The sequence below is a fragment of the Sebastes fasciatus genome, chromosome 17 (genome assembly GCF_043250625.1).
Source record: "Sebastes fasciatus isolate fSebFas1 chromosome 17, fSebFas1.pri, whole genome shotgun sequence".
Taxonomy (NCBI): Eukaryota; Metazoa; Chordata; class Actinopteri; order Perciformes; family Sebastidae; genus Sebastes; species Sebastes fasciatus.
In genome coordinates this window covers 30,985,671-31,008,081 of record NC_133811.1, presented here as the reverse complement: position 1 = coordinate 31,008,081, position 22,411 = coordinate 30,985,671, and the positions used below count along the sequence as shown (strand labels likewise).

Genomic DNA, 22,411 nt, shown 5'->3' with positions numbered 1-22,411 from the left:
AGCGCTGCCTAGTTCTTTACCGTTTGATTGGAGTTAGCGATCGATTGACAGCCGGCTCTCATAGACGGCAGACTCCAGCTCGGCTCTGATTAGTTGTTTTCCTCCGGTCTGTGAAATCTTGCAGATGTTGTTAGGAGCACCGGAGGACACAGAGGAACATGATTTATTTTTCAGATTACCTGTCACAATATAGTCATATAGTGTTTTATAAAAATAACTTTTTTAAATCACGTTTGCTCCATTCTTACCCACTGCTGCTTTAATCAGAATCCATAATTAGTAAAACTTGTCTGCAGCTGCATCAGTTTGCCAGAACGTTTTTGCTTTCAAAATAAAAGCAGTTGGCACTATGCAGAACTACAAAATATAATTTCGAAATAAACTCCTTATTGCACAATGAAATCATGACTTTGAATATGAAATACAACTCTGAGTGTGAAACACTTGAAAAAACACACAAATAAAAATTTGCCTCGTTTTTCCAAGTAACGTTTTATTGTGAAGGGGATATCAGGAAGTGTTAGATGTTGATAATGTGGCTGACTTGTGGGACCTGTGAGCTGTGACCCATCAGAGGAGCTGCAGGGTCCCTGAAACCAGTCTGGAAGCAGAGCAGCACTGATGGATTAACCTGGAGCTCTGATTTTATCACCACACAGGTACGTGTCTCGTCCTGGTTTAGTCACACTGACATTATAGTGGACACAGCTGTTTTAATATGTCTTCAAATAGTTCATAATTAAGTGTCAAATGTGTCCATAAATTAATAAATAAAATCAATTGAGATATATTGTCAGTGTATGGATAAAGTAATCAGGCCTGACTTAAACATTAACTTTCTTAACTTTGTAAAACCAAATGTAGCAAATAAATACATAGATATACATTTACTGAATTGTCCTTTATTATTAAAATAATAAATTGTATGCCAGCAATTTGGTAAAAAAAAGAAAAATCTTGTTTCATGTGTAAACTTTTTAATGCAGCAACAAACTGGTTAATACTTAAAGAGGAATTCAAATTTCAGTGTATGTGTGTGTGTGTATATATATATATGAATTTAAAAAGCTATTCAAAAAAGATATTTTTGTGAGATATATGGATGAGGAAGAGTTGTGTTAAGGGGTTGGTTTATATTTATTTTTTAACTCCAGATGGATATGTGGGTTGTAAATAAACTTGGGATGCTGTTCATATATTTAATTTGGGATGTAAATAAATCTGGGATAGTTTATATATCATATTATATTATCATTCTATGATATATGAGTCAATAAAGGAGAAGTGAGAAAGGGGGTAGGGAAATATAAGTTTTATTTCTACCTACTCCTTTTCAGACACTATTACTCTGGTTTTGTTTGTTATTATTTTGTATCTGTTTTTATTTATTTTTATGTTCCAAATAAAGTCATTCATTCATTCCTATATATATATATAAATAAATATATATATATATATATATATAAATAAATAAATAAATAAATAAAATCAGTCTTCTCGTTGAGTATAGTTGCAGCAGTAGATGTTTGACAAGCATTCATAATACCAACACTAGTACTAGCAGCAGTAGAACAGAGTTATACGTGCAGCAGCAGCAGTAGTAGTATTAGTTAGTAAAAACAGATGTAGCCATAGAGGTATATACTGCAGGTAAGAGTGATAATGTCAAACAGCAGCTGTGATTATAAAGTGTGACCTCAGCTTTAAAGCAGCAGTGGGTAGAAACGGAGCAAATGTGATTAAAGAAAGTTATTTTTATAAAACAGTTACTATATCCTGACAGTAGAGCATGAGACAGGTAATCTGAAAGAAATCATGTTCCTCTGTGTCCTCTGTGTCCTCTGGTGCTCCTAACGGCATCTGCAAGATTTCACAGACCGGAGGAAAACAAGCAGTAAGAGCTGATCTGAGGTCTGCTGTCCAGCTGCCATCTATGAGAGCCGGCTGTCAATCACTCTGAACTCCGACCAAACGGTCAAACTAGGCAGTGCTGATCAAATATGAATCAATATTCTGTAACTGTGATGATTATTTCTCTCTCAGATGTTTTCAGAATCATCTTGTAGTGCAGTTATTCTCAACCACTGGGCCGGGGCCCCCTGGTGGGCTTCAGAGCACCACCTAGTGGGCCGCGGAGGTACTAACAAATGGCTAGATTAAACTCTTCAAAATCCAACGCTATTCTGTTTTTCAGAGGTTGTAGCGGGCGTGTTTTTAAGCTAGAGGAAGGATACTGGAATGATATGAAACAAAAAATCCTGAGGAATCCGTTGGTACCAACCATGTCATACTAGCTTTTCGGGGAAGGAGGCTAAATAACGCTTCAAAGTTATGCAACATTTTGGTGAGGAAATACTGGCATGGCCATTTTCAAGAGGTCCCTTGACCTCTGACCTCCAGATATGTGAATGAAAAAGGGTTCTATGGGTACCCACGAGTCTCCCCTTTACAGATATATGTGTCTCGGATGCAGTGACACAAAATTGAGCATTTCTTTAAACGAAAAGTGATGTTGGAGACAAACCTGCACCAGTAAAAGCTCCAAAGCGTGTGGTGAGGAAATATGACCCTGAATAGTTTGGATTTATAATGGCAGGGAGTGATGGGTGAGGGTAAACTGATTATTTATGTTGGTCATTAAACCCTGTCAGTGTCATAACGCATATTTATAGCCCAGTTTGCAGCCATGTTGAGATCAAGTTGAGGAAATACCAAGCCACGCCCACCAGCCGGAGCTCAGCCAATAGGAACGCTCTCTCTCTGAAATGACCTGTGATTGGTCAAAGTCTCCCATCACGGGCTAGATGTTCTAAAAAACAGAGCCATAAGGAGGTGTAGAAGTCTCTCAGAACAATTGAATTACAATATGCTGAAAGGTTATTATGGATTTTTTGCCCAATGATGCCAAAAACATTCTGCCTACTGCAGCTTTAACAGCGAGCAGATATCTGAGTTAGGCCTGCCTGTAGGATGCTGAGGGAACTCATCTGTGAGCAGTACCGTCCCCCTCTTGTGTCCATGTGAAGTTACTGCCGCTGAGTGTGGATTTAAGCAACGCTGTATGGCAAGATGTCGAAGGACTGATGCTTAAGTGTCAAAGTATGCTGCTATAATCTCTTTACATGTTCTAGGCTGAGCAGCTGGACTGAACAATATGCGGTGGCTCCTGAAGGTTTGCATCCTCACTTTGGCCCTGTTGAGCCCAACCACATGCCAGAACAGGAGGAGGAAAGGACAGAGAGATGATAACCAGGTCATCGTTAATGAGGCCAAAAGTAAGTGATGTGTATGAATGAATGAATGAATGAATGAATGAATGAATGCTGTGTATCACCTTGTCCAAAGATACAGTGCCCATAAATACATGGCTTATCCTACGGTCACTGATGAAGTCTGATTATTGTAAGTCTTACATTATCTGAACTCAACACCTTGTGTCTTATTGTCAGTATCTGTGTGTTAAGTGTTTTCATTATCGTGCTTAACCTTAATTGCAAGCTTTATTAAGATACAATTTTAGCAACCCTGATGCTATCAGCAGTCAGCTGTGTCTCTTTTGCCTATATAACTGTCTTTTGTGCATTACCAGTTGAACAATGTAAACAAAATGATGCTGTATTTGAATCCTCTGGGGATCACAATCATTCTTTCCAACGCTGGCTTTTTGAGGCCAATACCCTTATCGATATTTAAAGGTAGAAAGGGAGATTTGAAAGCAGGTCTAGGTGCTAGAATACTGTGAACGTATCAACTGATCCAATCCACGGAGAAAGACGCCCGTATTCAGAAACTGTGCCTTTTTAAACAAGCTGTCAGGACTTCCATAAAGTTATGATGTCACAACTATACAGTCAATGGTGAGCGCTGCTAAACTCGTGTAGTTGACACACACACAGTTCGTCCCCGGCTGCAGTGACGCTATGAAGATGGAGCATCAGTGTGTGATGCGGAAGACCTGAAACGGTGACCAATCAGAGCGGACTGAGCTTCTTCTGGAGGGGGGGGGGTAGTCACCGTGACGTCACCCATTGGTTTGTGGACTGCCGTTTTGAAGCCTTGAGTTCGGCATTTTGGTCGTCGCCATCTTGGTTTTTGGTCTTCGCCATGTTGTTTTTATGCCTTTTAGGCCAGCCGTGGTCGGTGGCATTATGTTTTTGGGTTGTCCGTCCGCGATACCTCAGGAACGCCCGGAGGGAGTTTCTTCAAATTTGGCACAAACGTCCTCTTTTACTCGATGATGAACTGATTAGATTTTGGTGGTCAAAGGTCACTGTTACCTCACAAAACATGTTTTTGTCTGTAACTCAAGAATTCATATGCTAATTATGACAATTTTACAAAAAAAATCTAAAAGGATAAAGTGATGACATTTTGGACAGACCTGAATGTAAACTGCAACTTGACTGATTGGAACCACAAGGCAGTAATTTCTAGTTTTGTGACCATACGTGACACCAGAGGGTGGAGCTAAGTTCAACTGAACGCTGAAGACGTCATTTTTCAGGCGACCAAAACATTTTATAATTAACTTTCATGAAGTGAAAACGCACCGTGAAAGAGTTAAATCTGTACGACAAAAACACGGACAACTCCCCGACCGGACAACGCCGTGGTAGCGACCTTTCAATGACAAGGTAGCCCCGCCCTAAAGCATCCTCTATCTGACTCTAAATGGGACCATAGTTTACTAAATGAACATCATGCTGTATTGAAGAAGACTTGAAACTAGTGATTGAGACCATAAACTCATGTTTACAATGTTTACTGAGGTAATAAATCAAGAGTAGGCTCATTTTCTCATAGACGTCTATACAACCAGAGGAGTCGCCCCCTGCTGGTTATCAGAGAGAATGCAAGTTTAAGGTACTTCAGCATTGGCTTCACTTCTCAGACTAGGAGGTTGCCCACTGATGCAAACATGGTCAAGTAGAAACCAAGTAATAACTTAATATCGATAATATTGGCAGGGCCAATTTATTGGTTATTGGAATTCCTATCATTAGTTTTCAAGATGTCTTGTCATTTACCAAAAGGGCTTGTCCAGGAAAAAGATGAACCCAAAGGTATAGCACAAGATGAAAGATCAGAGGCTTACCAACAATCATCCTCTGTTCACCATGATAATTCATACCAAATAGTCAGTAGTTGTCGAGATATCTTGTTCTGAAGTGTCAGATGGGTGATGGGACCATAGCTGGTGGAACAATGGAGACTACCGCTTTCTGAAACCTGCAGATACTCGATTAGTTATATACGTTTTTTCTAAACTAACTGCTTGAAACTTCTCTAAATGATTGCCATTAGATTGTAAGCCTGCTGTGTTTTGCCTCCTGCCTAGCCCTGATCTGCCCGGTGGAGATCATGTTCATCGTGGACAGTTCAGAGAGAGCCAGATCTCTGCTGTTTGAGCAACAGAGGGCCTTCATCCTGCGCTTCAGCACCAAGCTCATGCAGCTCCAGTCGTCCGGCTGGCGTCTGCGTCTGCGCCTGGCTGCTCTGCAGTACAGCAGCACCGTGTCGGTGGAGCACAACTTCAGAGACTGGCAGGACCTGGACGTCTTCCAGAGCCGGGTGGCCTCCATGACCTTCATCGGCCACGGCACCTACTCCGCCTACGCCGTCGGCAACGCCACCCGGGTGTTCAGCCGCGAGACGTCCCCCAGCAGCCTGAGGGTGGCGCTGCTGATGACGGATGGAGCCGACCACCCACGCAGCCCCAGCGTTGTGACAGCCGCCGCTGAGGCCAAACAGCACAACATCAGGGTGTTCGCCATCAGGCTGTCCGGCCTGCCGAGGGACGGTCCCTTGGGTGCAAGACTAAGATCCATCGCCAGCGCCCCCCCGCAGCAGCACGTCCTCAGCCTCACCGACAGCCAGCTGGATGACAGACTCTTCAATGAACTGGTCAGTCATGTCTGCGTTAGGGTTCTATCAGTGTTATTAGTCTTTAGTATCGTCTGAGGAGAAAACACAATGTACAGGGTCTGAAATTAGCACCCGCCACCCGCTGAAATCATCAGGACATCCGCCACTTTGGCAGCAGGGAAAACGCTAGTGATGGAAATAGAGAACCGTAGTTGTCCGCTTTCTTGGCATCTCATGCCTCCGTGACTATCGATTCCTCTTATTGATGCTTTCCCACAGTTAAGCTGCACAATGACGCGTACGCACGCCGTATCATGTTTCAGTTTGTTTTGGACCGGAGCCATGGCGGAGAGAAAAAAAAGCCCTCATGGCTCTACTAAACCTGAGGGGGTGCATCCTATCTATACCTGATAATGCTTCACTGAGAACAACAAACCTGTGTTGAAATCAGCAGGAGGAGAGTTAGTAACGTTAGCTGTTAGGAACCGTTAGCAGCTCAGTCCTGACTGGATAAATACTGGAGATACCAACGTTAACGGAGGTGCCATTGAGTTATTATTATGAGGCGTTCAATGTCGGCTCAGGAAAAATGACTATTGGGTGAAAGTAAATTACAACGTTATCATGATGTGTTCAAATGTAATCTCGGAAAATTATATTTTTGGTGAGAAACTTCAATAAATCCAGTTGTTTGAAGGAGATGTTTTCACAGCAATATTAAATATATATTAGAGATAGAATTATGACCTGTTTAACTTCATAACACTAGCTCTAAGCAGCTGGCCAAGATTTGTTTTAATCAAAGCAAATATTTAAATATTCATAATAATTTGAATTGTGTGTTTTTATGCAAACAACCACTATAGATGACAATAACAAAGTCACTACTGTGTACAGTACCCTCCCTCCACGGTGTAATTTGAACACCGTAATTTACCATATGTTTTTTATGTAAAATATATTGAACATTGAATGACTTCAGATCTAAAATGTTATTCCTTCATTTAACGCAGAGATTTCAAAGTATTTATGCGTAATAATATAAATAATATGCCATACGTTAATGTTCTGCAATGTGGAGGTTTAATGTGTGATCACGTTCTATTATTAAACAGCGGCATACCACTCTGAACCACGGTGGCACAACATCAGCCACTTTTTGATCTCGGCGCTACTGATTGTTTTGTTTAAAATGAAAACTCAGGGAACCTTTGAATATAAATGACTGGATATGACCCATGAGTATCTCTAATTTGTGTTGTTATGTTGCTCTGAGTTCATGGTTCCTGCAGTATTGGACTACGAGTAACTACACTATGAGTGTCTAACTGTCTTTTTTTCTTTCAGAACACAGTTGTCAAAACTGGGGTAAGTACTAGAAGGTGTTTAACATGCTTTAACATCACTCCTGTGTGTTTTTGTATTATTATAATTTAGAACAGTGTTGTCTTGAGATACTGTTCTTACAGGTGCATGAAACACATTCAAGAGGAGATAAACAGTATACAGAAAGATGCATTCAGTGTTTAGCCTTGATGACAAAAACCTGACAAAATCTTTTTTTTTAACACAGAACGGAGGCCAGCATTTTTTCATTTCATTTTGTCATCTAACTATTTCACCGTATTTCTTTTTTTTTTGCACTTATAGCATATTGTTGATTATTTTGTTTACATTTTTTAAATTCTTTTCCCCACATCTTTTATTTTAGTGCCCACAGCCGAAGAGCTGTCTGTGTGAGCGGGGGGAGAGGGGTCACCATGGAAGTCCGGTAAGTGTATTATTTATATCATTTAAATAACATCTACTGTATAACACCATATAATATAAAATATGAATGTATAAATTACCACTTTAAACATCTTGCTGTACTAGACCAGACAGTGTTACTGGATCACTAAAGTTTTACTACTGGCCAATAGAGGTAGAGGGAGGTAGAGAGATAGGTAGGTAGGTAGGTAGGTAGATAGAGGATAGATAGATAGATAGATTCCGTGTAGTTTGTGTTGGCGCATGGGACACCGACCCGCAATGATTTATACGTGTAAGAACTTACAAACAGTCCCTTTAATTAAGTAGTTGTGCTGCCTAAACCCATAGGCGTAGTTTGAACTTTAAGGTTGGGGGTTCACAAAAAAGAAATCGAGATGGGATGTAACTTGTACAACACAGAGAGGTCTAGTGTATTGGGATGCTGTGAGTCCACATTCAACATATCCCGAGGTTTGCAGAAAAGTACAATGACAACATGTTTTTATGGCGACTGGGTCCCTATTTCTGTACCGGTGTACTGTCCAGGTGTGGTAGTGTGTGCTGGCTTCAGGTTGACAGTCACTTCCTCAGCCACACAGAACCCAGTAAAGCTCACACAGTGGCTTGTTATCCCTGGATAACAGGGGGGGGGGGATTCTCCCAGCCTCAGCACCCGGGCCGGCGACCTCCACCAGCAGGTGCGTCTGACATGCATTCAAAGCACTATTGGGGAACAGATGTGAAAGAGCAGGAACTGTTTCCCACAGTGTAAGTGTAGCAGGTGGTACGGTGTGGGGGGTGGGGGGGGAGCTGGAAGGGCTGTTTTCACTGGTAGAGAGGCCCTTGGAAAGAGGCAAAGGTCAACGATGGAAGATTAAACATGAGCAAACACAGACGATCTGAGAACCTGCTGCACTGAGGTGGAGGTTTATGTTGGACGGGGTTACAGACAGGTCACACATCTCACCTTCGCCTCTACACACACAGAGTCCAAACTAAAGAGGGGCCCAAATATTCTCATTCGGCACAATCGCTCTCTCTCTTTTCTTTCATCCAGGGGAAACCGGGCGAGCCGGGGTCTGACGGAGCTCCAGGTCTAAAGGGATCTCGTGTAAGTCTCTATTGTCTCCGTAATCCAGCGCTGGTAACAGAGAGAATCCATGAAGTGTCGTTTGATGTGCTGTTTTGTCTGGGCTCGGTCACTGTAGGGGGAACCTGGCATTAACGGACGTCCAGGAATGGAGGGCCTTGAGGTAAGCATCAAATATTTCTCTCAACCTTCTTTTGCCCGGGTCAAGCTGTAACTCGGAGTCTGGTATTCTGTTAGAGATAGATCCATTCTTTATTTTACCCATTGGGAAATCGGTTTGCAGCTCACAATCACAGATCAGCTGGACATCCTTTGTGATCCAGGAAGGAGTGGTCAAAGTGCATGATGGGGGATAAAGTGCATTCCCTTTTTAAAAAAAGACTTGTGGGACAAATGAATTGAGTGCTATATAAATGCAAGTCTATTTACCATTCACGATATTGTTTGCCTTCTTCATTGTTCTGTCTCTGTAGATGCTGTACAAACTGTTTTTCTTTCTTTTTAAAATGACAAACCATCGCGACCCAATTGGCCTTATCTATAAATCAAATTTGTGCATAAATCAACATTTCTGACCATCTTTACCTCCATTTCTTAATCACATTCTATCATCTTGAATAGGTAAACCAGCCATGCAGAAGAGATTGAAATACATGTGTTATTGAAAACATATAAACATGTTAAATACTTTATGAATAAGACCAAATGCATTCCGGCGGAGTTAACAGGATGACTTATTTTTTTTCCTCTCTCATCAGTAAAACAAACAGAATCTAGCCTTTCATATTAGATTCTATGTAATGAGTAGGCTACAATTATCAGAACAATACGAACATTCAGACCCACATGTGGCTCAATGGTGTATAAAAGTGTGTTAAATAAAAGACTATGGAATAAATCCTGCACATTTATTTGGTGACCCCTAAAACAATCTCTTACCTGACCTGTAGATGAGTCTATTTTGAGAAGCATGGAGGGAGCTCCAAATGGATTACATTGACCCTTTCTTTACAGAGCTTTACATTAAAGTACTATACTGTTCAACTTCACTGCGATGACAGAAAAAGTCACTGCGCCCAGCTGTTTTTACCCAAGAGATGACCTTTGGACCGCTCGTTTCCCGTTGCTTCCAGTCTATGCTTAAACTAGGCTAATCACGTTCTGATAACGCACAGGCATGAGAGAGGTATTTCTCTTTTTATCTCTAGAAGAATCCGTGTATTTCCTGAAATTAGCTTCATAGGTATATATAACTTTTAGTAATATAACTTCCCAATTAGAACCAACTATGGATTAAATCCATCTTTTAATATATAAAACAATGATCAACTTGATCTATGAAATCTCCTGTGCTCCCATCATATTAAAGAGTGCTGTTTTGATGGTGGACAGTCAACAGTCTGATATATAAGTTTAATTAAAATGTCCCTTTCTATAGGGTCCACATGGGAGCAAAGGGGAAAAGGTATGTATTGTTATTGCATTTTTAAACATCCCATACACAGAGACGTTGCCGTAGTTTCTTAATGCTACACTTCCCTGTATCTTTCCTGGTTGTATTTTTTAGGGCGAACAGGGTGAATGTGGTGTCCCCGGTAAAAAGGGAGAACAAGTAGGTTTCATCATTTATTCATTTATTTAATCAACCTTCTGAGTTTCTCTGTGGCCAGGAGCTGTACGTACATACTGTGATACTATACTGATGTCTTTCCTTACAGGCTGACGCTGGACCTCCTGGCCCCAGAGGTCCTAGAGGAGAGCAGGTGACTTTCTAACTTTTATCCCATTAACAAATACTCTTTGCGTACTGTCTAGTGCATTTATGAATGGCTCGGCAGCACGTTGATTTCCCATCGCCCACGAGAGCTCTCTGCGTTCGAGCCTTCATACCTGAACGGGTGTGTGGTCAAATTGAAAGATTCCTGTGTCCTCCCACATCCGCGCTGAAACAATCAGCGCCGCGGTGAAAGCCACACACTCTGAGTCCATCTCCTGCTCTGCACTTGTGGAATGTGAGCTGTGGATTAGGTCTTATCCCCCTCCTAATGTAGCCTTTCCAAAGCGGGGAATCCAAGCTTGCAATGTTTGGTTGTAGTCTTTGAGCAGATGTTGTCCCAGCGGATTACGGATTTGGGCACATGTTATCCATTCCCTCCCTTCTTAAATGCTTGTTGCCCCCTTCAGCAGCCATCATCAGAGTGCCATTAGGTTTTACGTTCCTTCTGACCTGTTCCCATGAAATGTACCTACACACACACGCACGCACGCACGCACGCACGCACGCACGCACGCACGCACGCACGCACGCACACACACACACTGTCAGAAGTGTATTAATAAACCTGGAATGCCAAAGTATACACCATCCCACTATCGCTATCCACCAGTCCTTAAACAGCTTGCGTATATCTTATATCACTTTACAACTTCAAATTATGAAATTATCTCAATTTCTGTATTCTAAAAATTTGATTGTACTTCGCTCCACATTCTTGTGTCACTTATGGTTCCAAAAAAACAAGATGGGGACGGCCAAAACGCCAAACTCGAGGCTTCGAAACGGCAGTCCACATACCAATGGGTGACGTCACGGTGACTACGTCCACTTCTTCTACACAGTCTCTGCCTCCAACCCCAACCGTTAAATCCTTGAACTATGACTGCGTTCACTTGGATGGTGCAGTTGAAGACACTCTCAGTAACCACCACAGGGAACCGGTGTTCAATACGGTTCAATTCAATAGGTTATTTATGTCATCCTATGGATTTACTTCCTGTTTTGTTCCCGTCTCAGGGAGCCAGGGGAGGACCTGGAGACCAGGGTCCAGAGGGGAGAGCTGGATCTAAAGTAAGAACACTGCCAGTCAAATTTCAAATACATATCAAGTAAATCAGTTTGTCCACAGGTTGAAGCTATCGTTTCTTTTTCCTGTCCTTCCTAAAAGGGTGACCGAGGACTGAGGGGTGCACCTGGACCTCCAGGAGATAACGGCATTGGGTTCCCTGGTCCCAAGGTAAGTTTAGGTTTGCAAGCAAGCAAACTTTATTTATATGGAACATATGGAGACCTGGGGAATAACCAGACGGCCTGTTCCAGATGACCTCAGGGGTCCAGCTGGTTCATAGCTCACAAGCATACACACTTAAAAACGAGCATTACTATTTTAAAATCACTTCCATAATTTACTGGAAGCCAGAGTAACAACCTCAGCACGGGTGTTATACAGTCGGATTTACTTTTTCTTGTTAAAATTCTAGCAGCTAGCAGCTTAAATAAGGATCATTTTCTTACTTGCCTATCTGTGTTTCCTGTGTACTTTTTCAGTTTATCTCTGATCTGTAAACTTTATTTTTCAGGGTGACAAGGGGAACCTAGGAAGACCAGGTCCTCCTGGACCAATGGGTGTGGGTGAACCAGGGACACTGGTGAGTCCACAAAACTAAGTGAAACTAACAATAACTACTAGCTGAAGTATTGTCTCTAATACCATCAACACATTCCTGTCTGTATTTCCTATCAGTGTGCATTGGTGATTTATTTTGTCTATTTTGGGACAGAGACATGTTAGCCACCTCGCTATAGTGGCAAATAGTAAAACAGGTTAAACCATATTATCAACCCTTAAGGTAAAGCCCTCATTTTGCGCCGCCCACCGTAGCAGTCCTATACACGCTTGGCACGCGGGAGAAGTTGTAATCTGTAACCTCACCGATAGATACCGCCAGATCCTACACACTGTTCCTTTAATAATGTGATGTAATATCTGTTAACTCAGTATTCACCATGTACTTCTATCTTTGTGTTGATGTGTTTTAGGGTCCAGCTGGGCCGCCGGGGATGCAAGGATCGCCAGGGTTTCCGGGTGAGGGTCTTCCAGGGTTCAAGGTAAGTTCCAGGACAAACCACCTGATGGGAATGTGTGGGAGGTTTTTAAATGTACCTGCTCCTGTAGCCCTAGTGACATGTAATTGTTGAATTCAAAGAAGAATACATGTATCATTCAGATTATGGTTGTATGATTTGAGTCTTAAGATGCCAACATGATGTGTGATGTTGTTCTTCTAGTCCTTCCTGTCCTCTTAACAGTCCCAGTGTGTTTCTTGCAGGGTGACCGGGGGTACGAGGGTCCCAAGGGAGGCCGTGGACCTCCAGGACTTGGGTACAAAGGTGATAAGGTACGGTTAACTTTGAAACATGGTTGGGATTGCAGACACTCATATAAAAAGACCTGTGATACTGTAAAGGATGACCTGCCTGACCTTTCACCTCTCTGACCCTCAGGGGAACACAGGAGCCCCCGGGCTGCCGGGCCTGGTGGGGTTTCCAGGGACCGGCATGCAAGGAGAAAAGGCAAGGCCAATGAAAATGTCAGGAATTACTCCCCCCTGTTTATCCTTTATTTGTGTCGATATATTTTTTAAATTCTGATGTTTAACCTCTGGCTTTAGGGGGACCATGGGCCAGCTGGGCCTTCTGGACCCAGAGGACCTCCTGGACTGGGTATAGTCGGACCAAAGGTTAGTAGCAGTTAGTAGAGCATTTCTCTGCGCTGGTCAACAAGCGATTCTGATCCTCTGCTGTTCACTATCCATCTCTCTCTCTCTGTGTCTGTCTGCTTGTCGGTGTCTTCTCCTCTCTCTCTCTGTTTAGACACAACTGTAGAATATGTGGAATAAGTACGTATTTTAAAACCTACGATCACAAACGGCAGTGACACTCGGCTGTTTCTAATAAATATGGTGGATAGTGGATTTTGAAATGTGATTGGGCGGAGGGACTGGGAGGGAATCAGAGGAATTAAACTCCGGGAGAACAGCAGGGAGAGAGGGGAGGAAAGTCAAGTGTGTTCGTTGGATGCATGTTTTATCATCTCATCAGAATCAGATCATCTATATCAAATATAATATATCATTTATATCACAAAAAATATATTGTGATGAGCCGACGCACGGCACGGTGGAGGGGGATGAGAACGAGGATACTGTAATTTATCAAAACAATGTTCACGTCCTTTTTGTAAAATAATAAGTGAACTGTTCTTCATAACTTTTTTTTTTATTTGTGAACAAATATAATCAATGAAACATTATTAAAAGTTTTCTGAATCTGATGTAACTCAGTCAGTGATTTGTGTTGTTTCCCAGGGTGACCAGGGTTTCCCCGGAGAGCCTGGACCTCAGGGAGAGAGGGGTGTTGGTGAACCAGGACCGAAGGTAAGACAAGCAAACTACCCTTGAATGTTCAATAGAAAGCACAGTGGGACGTACAGTAGATGATTTGAGTTTATATGTGGTTTTCCAGGGGGATCTGGGGCCTGACGGGGCTGCTGGGATACCTGGGATTCCTGGTGAGGATGGAGCTGCTGGGCCGAAGGTGAGTCAGTGACTGGAAGTGAAAGGTATTGAGTGCATTCAGATATTAAACATACCCAACTACTAAAACATTAAGTACTTTCTATATTTTGAAATGGTCATCAAAAGACATGACAAAACTGTCACTTTCTGGAAGACAGTGAATCTATGACATCAGCCCCTTGTTGTGTAAGAAGATGATTATTTGAAATGATATTATTAAATAAAGATGTATTATTTATAACATAGTTTGAGTTTGTGAATCAGCTTCCAGACAAACAAAGCGAAGCTCAGCTGCTGGTCCCTCTTGTTTTTATCATTATTTGTATTATTAATAGGGGCCGGGCTACGCTAAAGATTTTTGCGTTATCAATAATCGAGCCCCAAAGTGCATCACAACATTTTAGAGTAAACAGTACTGTAAGCAGCGACTGCTAATTCTTGCTAAATAAAGCTCCAATGGATATGACGTCACGTTGCTCTGACTACAACAATAAAAGCGCTAACTTCTTCTTACCATCATGTAGACTCAAAAGAAGAAAATATATCGAATTAAAACATCAATTTCAAAATCGTAAAAAAAAAGAAAAAAGCAATACATCGGTGAATCGATTATTTTCCAACCCCTAATAAGTTGGTGACCTCATTATGCACCAGTAAGAGTGAACATAAAATCATCCCTCTTTGCACTCTGTCCTACCTCAGCATCTTCAGGAATGACATCATATTAAGGAAGTAAAGAAGCAATTGCATGGTGTCTTTAAAGAGTAACGACACCCAAGCTGAAAGTCCTGCTTTGAGTTACCATCTGTTTATCGCTTCCTGCTCCGCCTCTACACTCACAGGCGTCACAAACTTTAGCCTGTGATTCACTTGAAAATGTTTGTTTAATGCTGTGATGCAGTTTGATCTGCTGTTTGATGTAGGGAGAGACGGGGTTGCCAGGTCTACGAGGCCTAGAGGGAGCACCGGGGAAAGGCATCCTGGGAGAAAAGGTAATCCATAGTCCAATCTCTTCGAGGAGATCCTGATTGATTTGTTTTAACAGCCCTTGCACGTGTTTTTTTTTTTTTAATGTGCAAAGTGTAAAAACACAGGCCATACGTCAATAGTAACAGAACTCAAGGTGGTTCATGTACATATTTACATACCTGTACTGTATTTACATACCTGTATTTACATACCTGTACTGACAATGTCTTTGACTCATGCAAAGTTGACTCACTGGATTATTGTATTGACCATTCAGAGCACAGATGCTTTTTTGTTACGGTACCAGAGGTGCTGATATGTCAGACGTCATGTGTGGGCCTACAGTATGTGTTTTTCCACAGGGAGACAGAGGTGACCGTGGACCTAGGGGACTTTCAGGGTCTCCAGGCCCTGTTGGACCTGCTGGAGCTAAGGTATGTTAAATGTAGGCGACTAGTCGATTGATTTGTTGACACTTTATGAAAAAGAAGATACTTTATGGCCAATAAAACTAGAACTAAACACAGTAAACAGTCGTCACCTTTCACCAATCATCACCTCCCAAGTTGATGTCGACATTATCGTTATGTGGTAAGTAAGGGATAACGTACAGCGAGCCGGTCATTGTTGTGAAATAAACCCCGACAGGGCGATGCCTGCGGAGGGGTGGACCCCGACACGGAGCCCTGAAAGGGTTTATTTTACAACAGTGACCCGCTAGCTGTACATTATCCTGCTTATTACACGGCTACTTACTGAAGAAAAATCAATCATTTGACACAATAATGGTCCGCCATAGTCCGAGATCAGAACTGCGCCCATAGCGACGGTCTGTTATACATAGCGACGGTCTGTTATACATAGCGACGGTCTGTTATACATAGCGACGGTCTGTTATACATAACGATGGTCTGTTATACATAGCGACGGTCTGTTATACATAGCGACGGTCTGTTATACATAGCAACGGTCTGTTATACATAGCGATGGTCTGTTATACATAGCGACGGTCTGTTATACATAGCAACGGTCTGTTATACATAGCGACAGTCTGTTATACATAGCGATGGTCTGTTATACATAGCGACGGTCTGTTATACATGGCAACAGTCTGTTATACATAGCGACGGTCGGTCTGTTATACATAGCAACGGTCTGTTATACATTGCGACAGTCTGTTATAAAGAAATAACAGACCGTAGAACGCGGTGATTGACCAATCAACAGCGCTATATAAATGAAAGTCCATTTACCATAAAACTCAGGACAACATTCATGTAATTCTTTATCAAATACTTGCATTTAAAGCCAGAGTTGATAATTTTCTTCAAAAACATGTTTTGTTATATTTGTTGAAAATCTCGTTACATCCTGAAAGCAATCAATAAATCAAATGCTCTGACAAAAAAAAAGAAAAAAATCCGGTATCTGTGGCTGTCGGCTGTCAGTGTTGCTGACTTGGCGACTTTCTCGCGAGATTTAGCGACTTTTGGAGCTAATGCTGCTAGCTACTTTCATTGGAAAAGAGTTGGCAACACAAGGCTGGGTTTTTCAGGAGGATAAGTTTTTATCAAGTACTCTAGTTTCTTAAGATTGCCAACCCTAGCTGTAAATGGTCACATTTTAATAATAAACACGGGCAAAAAAAGACTTAAGCTTAAGAACCTGTACTGATGGAAGCCTCATTATTGAAGCTCTTGAGACAAACACGTCGGAACTACGTATGTTTAAGAAAAGACGTGACAAATATTTGCTTTGCTTACATGCTCTTTTTACTAAAACGTCATTTTACTGCCCTTTTTTGTTCAGGGAGAGCCTGGGAGTCCAGGATCAGTGGGCCTACCTGGACCTGCTGGGCGTGGCTTACCTGGACCAAAGGTTATGACACACAGGAAATCAGTGACGCACACACACACACACACACACACACACACACACACACACACACACACACACACACACACACACACACACACACACACACACACACACACACACACAGACACACATAATGAAACCTCACCGGCAAGCGTAGTCCTAAAGTGGAGACAGATGTTGAAATAGATTACCAAGTCTATCCATTGTAAATGTCCATAACATACTGAACTCACTTCCTGTTTGACGTTGTGTACTCACCGTCATCGTGTGTACACAGTTTTTCTACGCAATGAGGGATCATAAGTACATTTTTGGGTGTGCTGAACCCATGAATGGAAAATAATGTTCCTGCCCTGATTGTTGGTGAGAAGAAGGTAATCATTACTGATAGGAATGATGGCCACAACTACTGAAAATAAGACCTATAGGTGGTTAAAATAATAATAATAATAATAATAATTTTCCTTTGCATGTACACAGTTATGGTGCGCCTGTACGATCATCTACATTTTTCATCATTTAAACTAAGGGTTCTCAACCTTTTCTACTTCAAGAGCCACCGATTCATACTCGTAACAGCCCAGGGACCATTAAAACAATAAGTCCCAAATTATTTTGACTAATCTAATCTGTTCTGATAATCTAACGATTGGATTATTATTATATGACTAGATTATTAGATTAGATTACAATCTAGTAATATATTCAAAATGTGTAAATGAAGCCACTCCCTGTTATACAGGCAAACGGATTCTTTAAAATTGTATGGGTGTGCCAGAAGCCAACATAAAACCATAGAAGCAGGGTATTCTTTCATAGCTAGGAACTAATAATGTATTATTTAAATAACTGAAAACATTTTGCAGCCCACTAGAGGGCGTCCACACATGAGCCCCGGCCTAGTGGTTGGGAAAGCCTGATTTAAACGATACGTAGCCTCAACCACAGACTGATGGCTGGGTTAAGGTCGTCTGGGGCATCTCCGTGCAAAACTGTTGCAGCAATTTTATTCAATTACACTCGGCAAGGGGCAAGATTTATGTGGTCACCACCATTCATTTGTTTACGTGAGACCTACTTAAGGGTGTCCTGCAGAGTTTTCTTCAACAACATCAAATCAAATATGTATATTTACATTCACCGTATCATTGTGGTCTAACAAATGTGTTTAATGCATTTCCTTCCTCGTAAAGCTGGGCCACCTAGCCCACTTTAAGTGACCCTGAGCCGAAGTTGTCGATAACTTTGGGGCTAACCCCCTTTACTTTAATCAGCAGGTGGCAAGCAAGACACAGGAACTTGGCTTGTGTCTTGAGGAGTTGTAGCATTTATTCACCGACAGCCTGAACTGTACACATACTGCACTGCTACGTTCACAGCTATAGCGTTAGTTACTGCCAACTCACCGTCACACACACGCTCTCTCTTTCTTTCTCTGTTTCTCATCTGCTCACTAACACTTGCTAACGTTAAGCACACAACCTACGCACTGAGTTACTCCTTAAAGGAGTTTGCTACTTGTATAACACATTTTAGTTTAAAAAAACATCTTACAAATACACAATTCCCCAATGCTTAGGCCCGGCAGGCTGCCAACAATAGAATAAAGCTCAATTGGGTATAAACAAGACTTGGTCTAAACCGAGTATATGGCTGGACCGCGTACGGTCAGTCTGTGAATTTGTGGCTAAATTGTTACACAAATATTCAGTGGTCATGTCTATAATGTTAAATCTAGTAAGTCTTTCTTAATGTACTGCAGTAGCCAGAGATATATACTATATATATGTGTGTTGAATAGTTTATTCTATTTTATAAAATTACCATAGACTATATTTTGTGTGTGGAATAACAATCTGTATAGAAACTAGTAGCTATATAGCGATAAAGTAAATGTAATATAACCTATTTAGAACAATGACTTATCTGTTTACCACAACTGTTTGGAATCTCCTGATACATAACACAAAATACAATTTGGAGGGGGCATATAAATATATATATGTATATTGTATTGCTTTTATTATGAGCCATAATAGTGGGTTCATCGTTCACTTAACAGGGAGATCCTGGGCCTACAGGACCAGCCGGACCTGTTGGAGAACCTGGAATAGGAATCATTGGGCCAAAGGTAATGTTAACACAGTATATACTCACCATATCACTATCAATCATTGCTTTTCCCAATACTTTAATAATGTAGTGTGTGAATTTTTGAGGCCAGAGTCATATCACATTACAATAGGTTTGCAATATACCCACCTGCAGGTCAAACAGTTTTTTTTAATGCTAATATGTAGATACAACAGCATTTTTGTTTGTTTGTCCCTCTCAGTATTTTGGACTGTTCTCCTGTTCCTCCTTCAGGGTAATAAAGGAAATACTGGACCTGTGGGGCCACCAGGGATGAAGGGAGATGGCTTCCCAGGACCACAGGTGAGAAGAAACAGTCATCCAATTATCCTCCTATTCAGTGCATAAGAAATCTGGCTATTCTCATTCACTGTTCGTACTTAATACCTACGAAAAAGTAATGCACCAGAAAAAAAAGTTTGAAAAGTCTGAAAAAAAAGTTTGAAAAATAAATTTGAAAATAAGTCTGAAAAAAAGTTTGAAAAAAAGTTTGAAAAAACGTCTGGAAAAAAGTTTGAAAAATAAATTTGAAAAAAAAAGTTTGAAAAAAAGTTTGAAAAAAAGTCTGAAAACAAAGTTTAAAAAAAGTTTGAAAAAAAGTTTGAAAATAAAGTCTGAAAAAAAAGTTTGAAAATAAGTCTGAAAAACAAGTTTGAAAAAAGTTTGAAAACAAAGTTTGAAAAAAAAGTCTGAAACAAAGTTTGAAAAAAAAGTCTGTAAATAAAGTCTGAAAAAAAAGTTTGAAAAAATAAGTCTGAAAAAAAGTCTGAAATAAATTTGAAAAAAAGTTTGAAAAAAAGTCTGAAAAAAAAGTCTGGAAAAAAGTTTGAAAAATAAATTTGAAAATAAGTCTGAAAAAAAGTTTGAAAAAAAGTTTGAAAAAAAAGTCTGGAAAAAAGTTTGAAAAATAAATTTGAAAAAAAAAGTTTCAAAAAAAGTCTGAAAACAAAATTTGAAAAAAAGTTTGAAAATAAAGTCTGAAAAAAAAGTTTGAAAATAAGTTTGAAAAAAGTTTGAAAACAAAGTTTGAAAAAAAAGTCTGAAACAAAGTTTGAAAAAAAAGTCTGTAAATAAAGTCTGAAAAAAAAGTTTGAAAAAATAAGTCTGAAAAAAAGTCTGAAATAAATTTTAAAAAAAGTTTGAAAAAAAGTCTGAAAAAAACGTTTGAAAAAAAAGTCTGGAAAAAAGTTTGAAAAATAAATTTGAAAATAAGTCTGAAAAAAAGTTTCAAAAAAAGTTTGAAAAAAAGTCTGAAAACAAAGTTTGAAAAAAAGTTTGAAAATAAAGTCTGAAAAAAAAGTTTGAAAATAAGTCTGAAAAAAGTTTGAAAACAAAGTTTGAAAAAAAAGTCTGAAACAAAGTTTGAAAAAAAAGTCTGGAAAAAAGTTTGAAAAATAAATTTGAAAAAAAAAGTTTGAAAAAAAGTTTGAAAAAAAGTCTGAAAACAAAATTTGAAAAAAAGTTTGAAAATAAAGTCTGAAAAAAAAGTTTAACAATAAGTTTGAAAAAAGTTTGAAAACAAAGTTTGAAAAAAAAGTCTGAAACAAAGTTTGAAAAAAAAGTCTGTAAATAAAGTCTGAAAAAAAAGTTTGAAAAAATAAGTGAAAAAAAGTCTGAAAAAAGTTTGAAAACAAAGTTTGAAAAAAAGTCTGAAAAAAACGTTTGAAAAAAAAGTCTGGAAAAAAGTTTTGAAAAATAAATTTGAAAATAAGTCTGAAAAAAAGTTTCAAAAAAAGTTTCAAAAAAAAGTCTAGAAAAAAGTTTCAAAAATAAATTTGAAAAAAAAAGTTTGAAAAAAAGTTTGAAAAAAAGTCTGAAAACAAAGTTTGAAAAAAAGTTTGAAAATAAAGTCTGAAAAAAAAGTTTGAAAAAAGTTTGAAAACAAAGTTTGAAAAAAAAGTCTGAAACAAAGTTTGAAAAAAAAGTCTGTAAATAAAGTCTGAAAAAAAAGTTTGATAAAATAAGTCTGAAAAAAAGTCTGAAATAAATTTGAAAAAAAGTTTGAAAAAAAGTCTGAAAAAAACGTTTGAAAAAAAAGTCTGGAAAAAAGTTTGAAAAATAAATTTGAAAATAAGTCTGAAAAAAAGTTTCAAAAAAAGTTTAAAAAAAAAGTCTAGAAAAAAGTTTGAAAAATAAATTTGAAAAAAAAAGTTTGAAAAAAAGTTTGAAAAAAAGTTTGAAAAAAAGTCTGAAAACAAAGTTTGAAAAAAAGTTTGAAATAAAGTCTGAAAAAAGTTTGAAAACAAAGTTTGAAAAAAAAGTCTGAAACAAAGTTTGAAAAAAAAGTCTGGAAAAAAGTTTGAAAAATAAATTTGAAAAAAAAAGTTTGAAAAAAAGTTTGAAAAAAAGTCTGAAAACAAAGTTTGAAAAAAAGTTTGAAAATAAAGTCTGAAAAAAAAGTTTGAAAATAAGTCTGAAAAACAAGTTTGAAAAAAGTTTGAAAACAAAGTTTGAAAAAAAAGTCTGAAAAAAACGTTTGAAAAAAAAGTCTGAAATAAATTTGAAAAAAAGTTTGAAAAAAAGTTTGAAAAATAAATTTTAAAATAAGTCTCAAAAACAAGTTTGAAAAAAAGTTTGAAAAGTCTGAAAAATAAATTTGAGAAAAATTTTGAAAAAAAGTCTGAAAAAAAAGTTTGAAAAAAAGTCTGGAAAATGTCCAAGAAATGTCCAAAATAAAAGTCTGAAAAAGAAGTCTGGAAAAAAAGTTTGAAAAATAAATTTGAAAAAAAGTCTGAAAAAAACATTTGAAAAATGTCCAAAAGAATGTCCAAAATAAAAGTCTGAGAAAAGTCTGAAAAACAAGTTTGAAAAAAAAGTCTTAAAAAAAGTTTGAAAAATAAATTTTAAAAAAAGTTTGAAAAAAAGTTTGAAAAATAAATTTTAAAAAAAGTTTGAAAAAAAGTTTGAAAAATAAATTTTAAAATAAGTCTCAAAAACAAGTTTGAAAAAAAGTTTGAAAAGTCTGAAAAATAAATTTGAGAAAAATTTTGAAAAAAAGTCTGAAAAAAAAGTTTGAAAAAGGTTTTAAAACATAGTTTGAAAAAAGTCTGAAAAAAAAGTTTGAAAATAAGTCTGAAAAAAAAGTCTGAAAAAAAGTTTGAAAAATAAATTTGAAAAAAAGTTTGAAAAAAAGTTTGAAAAATAAATTTTAATATAAGTCTCAAAAACAAGTTTGAAAAAAAGTTTGAAAAGTCTGAAAAATAAATTTGAGAAAAATTTTGAAAAAAAGTCTGAAAAAAAAGTTTGAAAAAAAGTCTGGAAAATGTCCAAGAAATGTCCAAAATAAAAGTCTGAAAAAGAAGTCTGGAAAAAAAGTTTGAAAAATAAATTTGAAAAAAAGTCTGAAAAAAACATTTGAAAAATGTCCAA

General features: G+C 38.7%; 1 protein-coding gene across 1 annotated transcript in view; it reads left to right on the top strand.

The window, feature by feature from the left end:
• The first annotated feature begins 581 nt into the window (after positions 1-581).
• Positions 582-22,411, top strand: part of col28a1a (collagen, type XXVIII, alpha 1a) — a 34,511-nt gene continuing 12,681 nt past the window's right edge. Inside the window, exons 1-24 of the mRNA XM_074614030.1 lie at positions 582-659; positions 3,132-3,275; positions 5,339-5,904; positions 7,213-7,233; positions 7,577-7,636; positions 8,675-8,728; positions 8,826-8,870; positions 10,146-10,172; positions 10,275-10,319; positions 10,426-10,470; positions 11,502-11,555; positions 11,653-11,721; positions 12,065-12,133; positions 12,525-12,593; positions 12,815-12,883; positions 12,990-13,058; positions 13,157-13,225; positions 13,853-13,921; positions 14,010-14,081; positions 14,986-15,054; positions 15,394-15,465; positions 16,841-16,909; positions 18,972-19,040; positions 19,277-19,345. Of these exons, the coding sequence (XP_074470131.1) occupies positions 3,155-3,275; positions 5,339-5,904; positions 7,213-7,233; positions 7,577-7,636; positions 8,675-8,728; positions 8,826-8,870; positions 10,146-10,172; positions 10,275-10,319; positions 10,426-10,470; positions 11,502-11,555; positions 11,653-11,721; positions 12,065-12,133; positions 12,525-12,593; positions 12,815-12,883; positions 12,990-13,058; positions 13,157-13,225; positions 13,853-13,921; positions 14,010-14,081; positions 14,986-15,054; positions 15,394-15,465; positions 16,841-16,909; positions 18,972-19,040; positions 19,277-19,345 (1,941 nt within the window). The 5' untranslated portion in view covers positions 582-659; positions 3,132-3,154. The remainder of the gene's footprint in view (positions 660-3,131; positions 3,276-5,338; positions 5,905-7,212; positions 7,234-7,576; positions 7,637-8,674; positions 8,729-8,825; positions 8,871-10,145; positions 10,173-10,274; positions 10,320-10,425; positions 10,471-11,501; positions 11,556-11,652; positions 11,722-12,064; positions 12,134-12,524; positions 12,594-12,814; positions 12,884-12,989; positions 13,059-13,156; positions 13,226-13,852; positions 13,922-14,009; positions 14,082-14,985; positions 15,055-15,393; positions 15,466-16,840; positions 16,910-18,971; positions 19,041-19,276; positions 19,346-22,411) is intronic.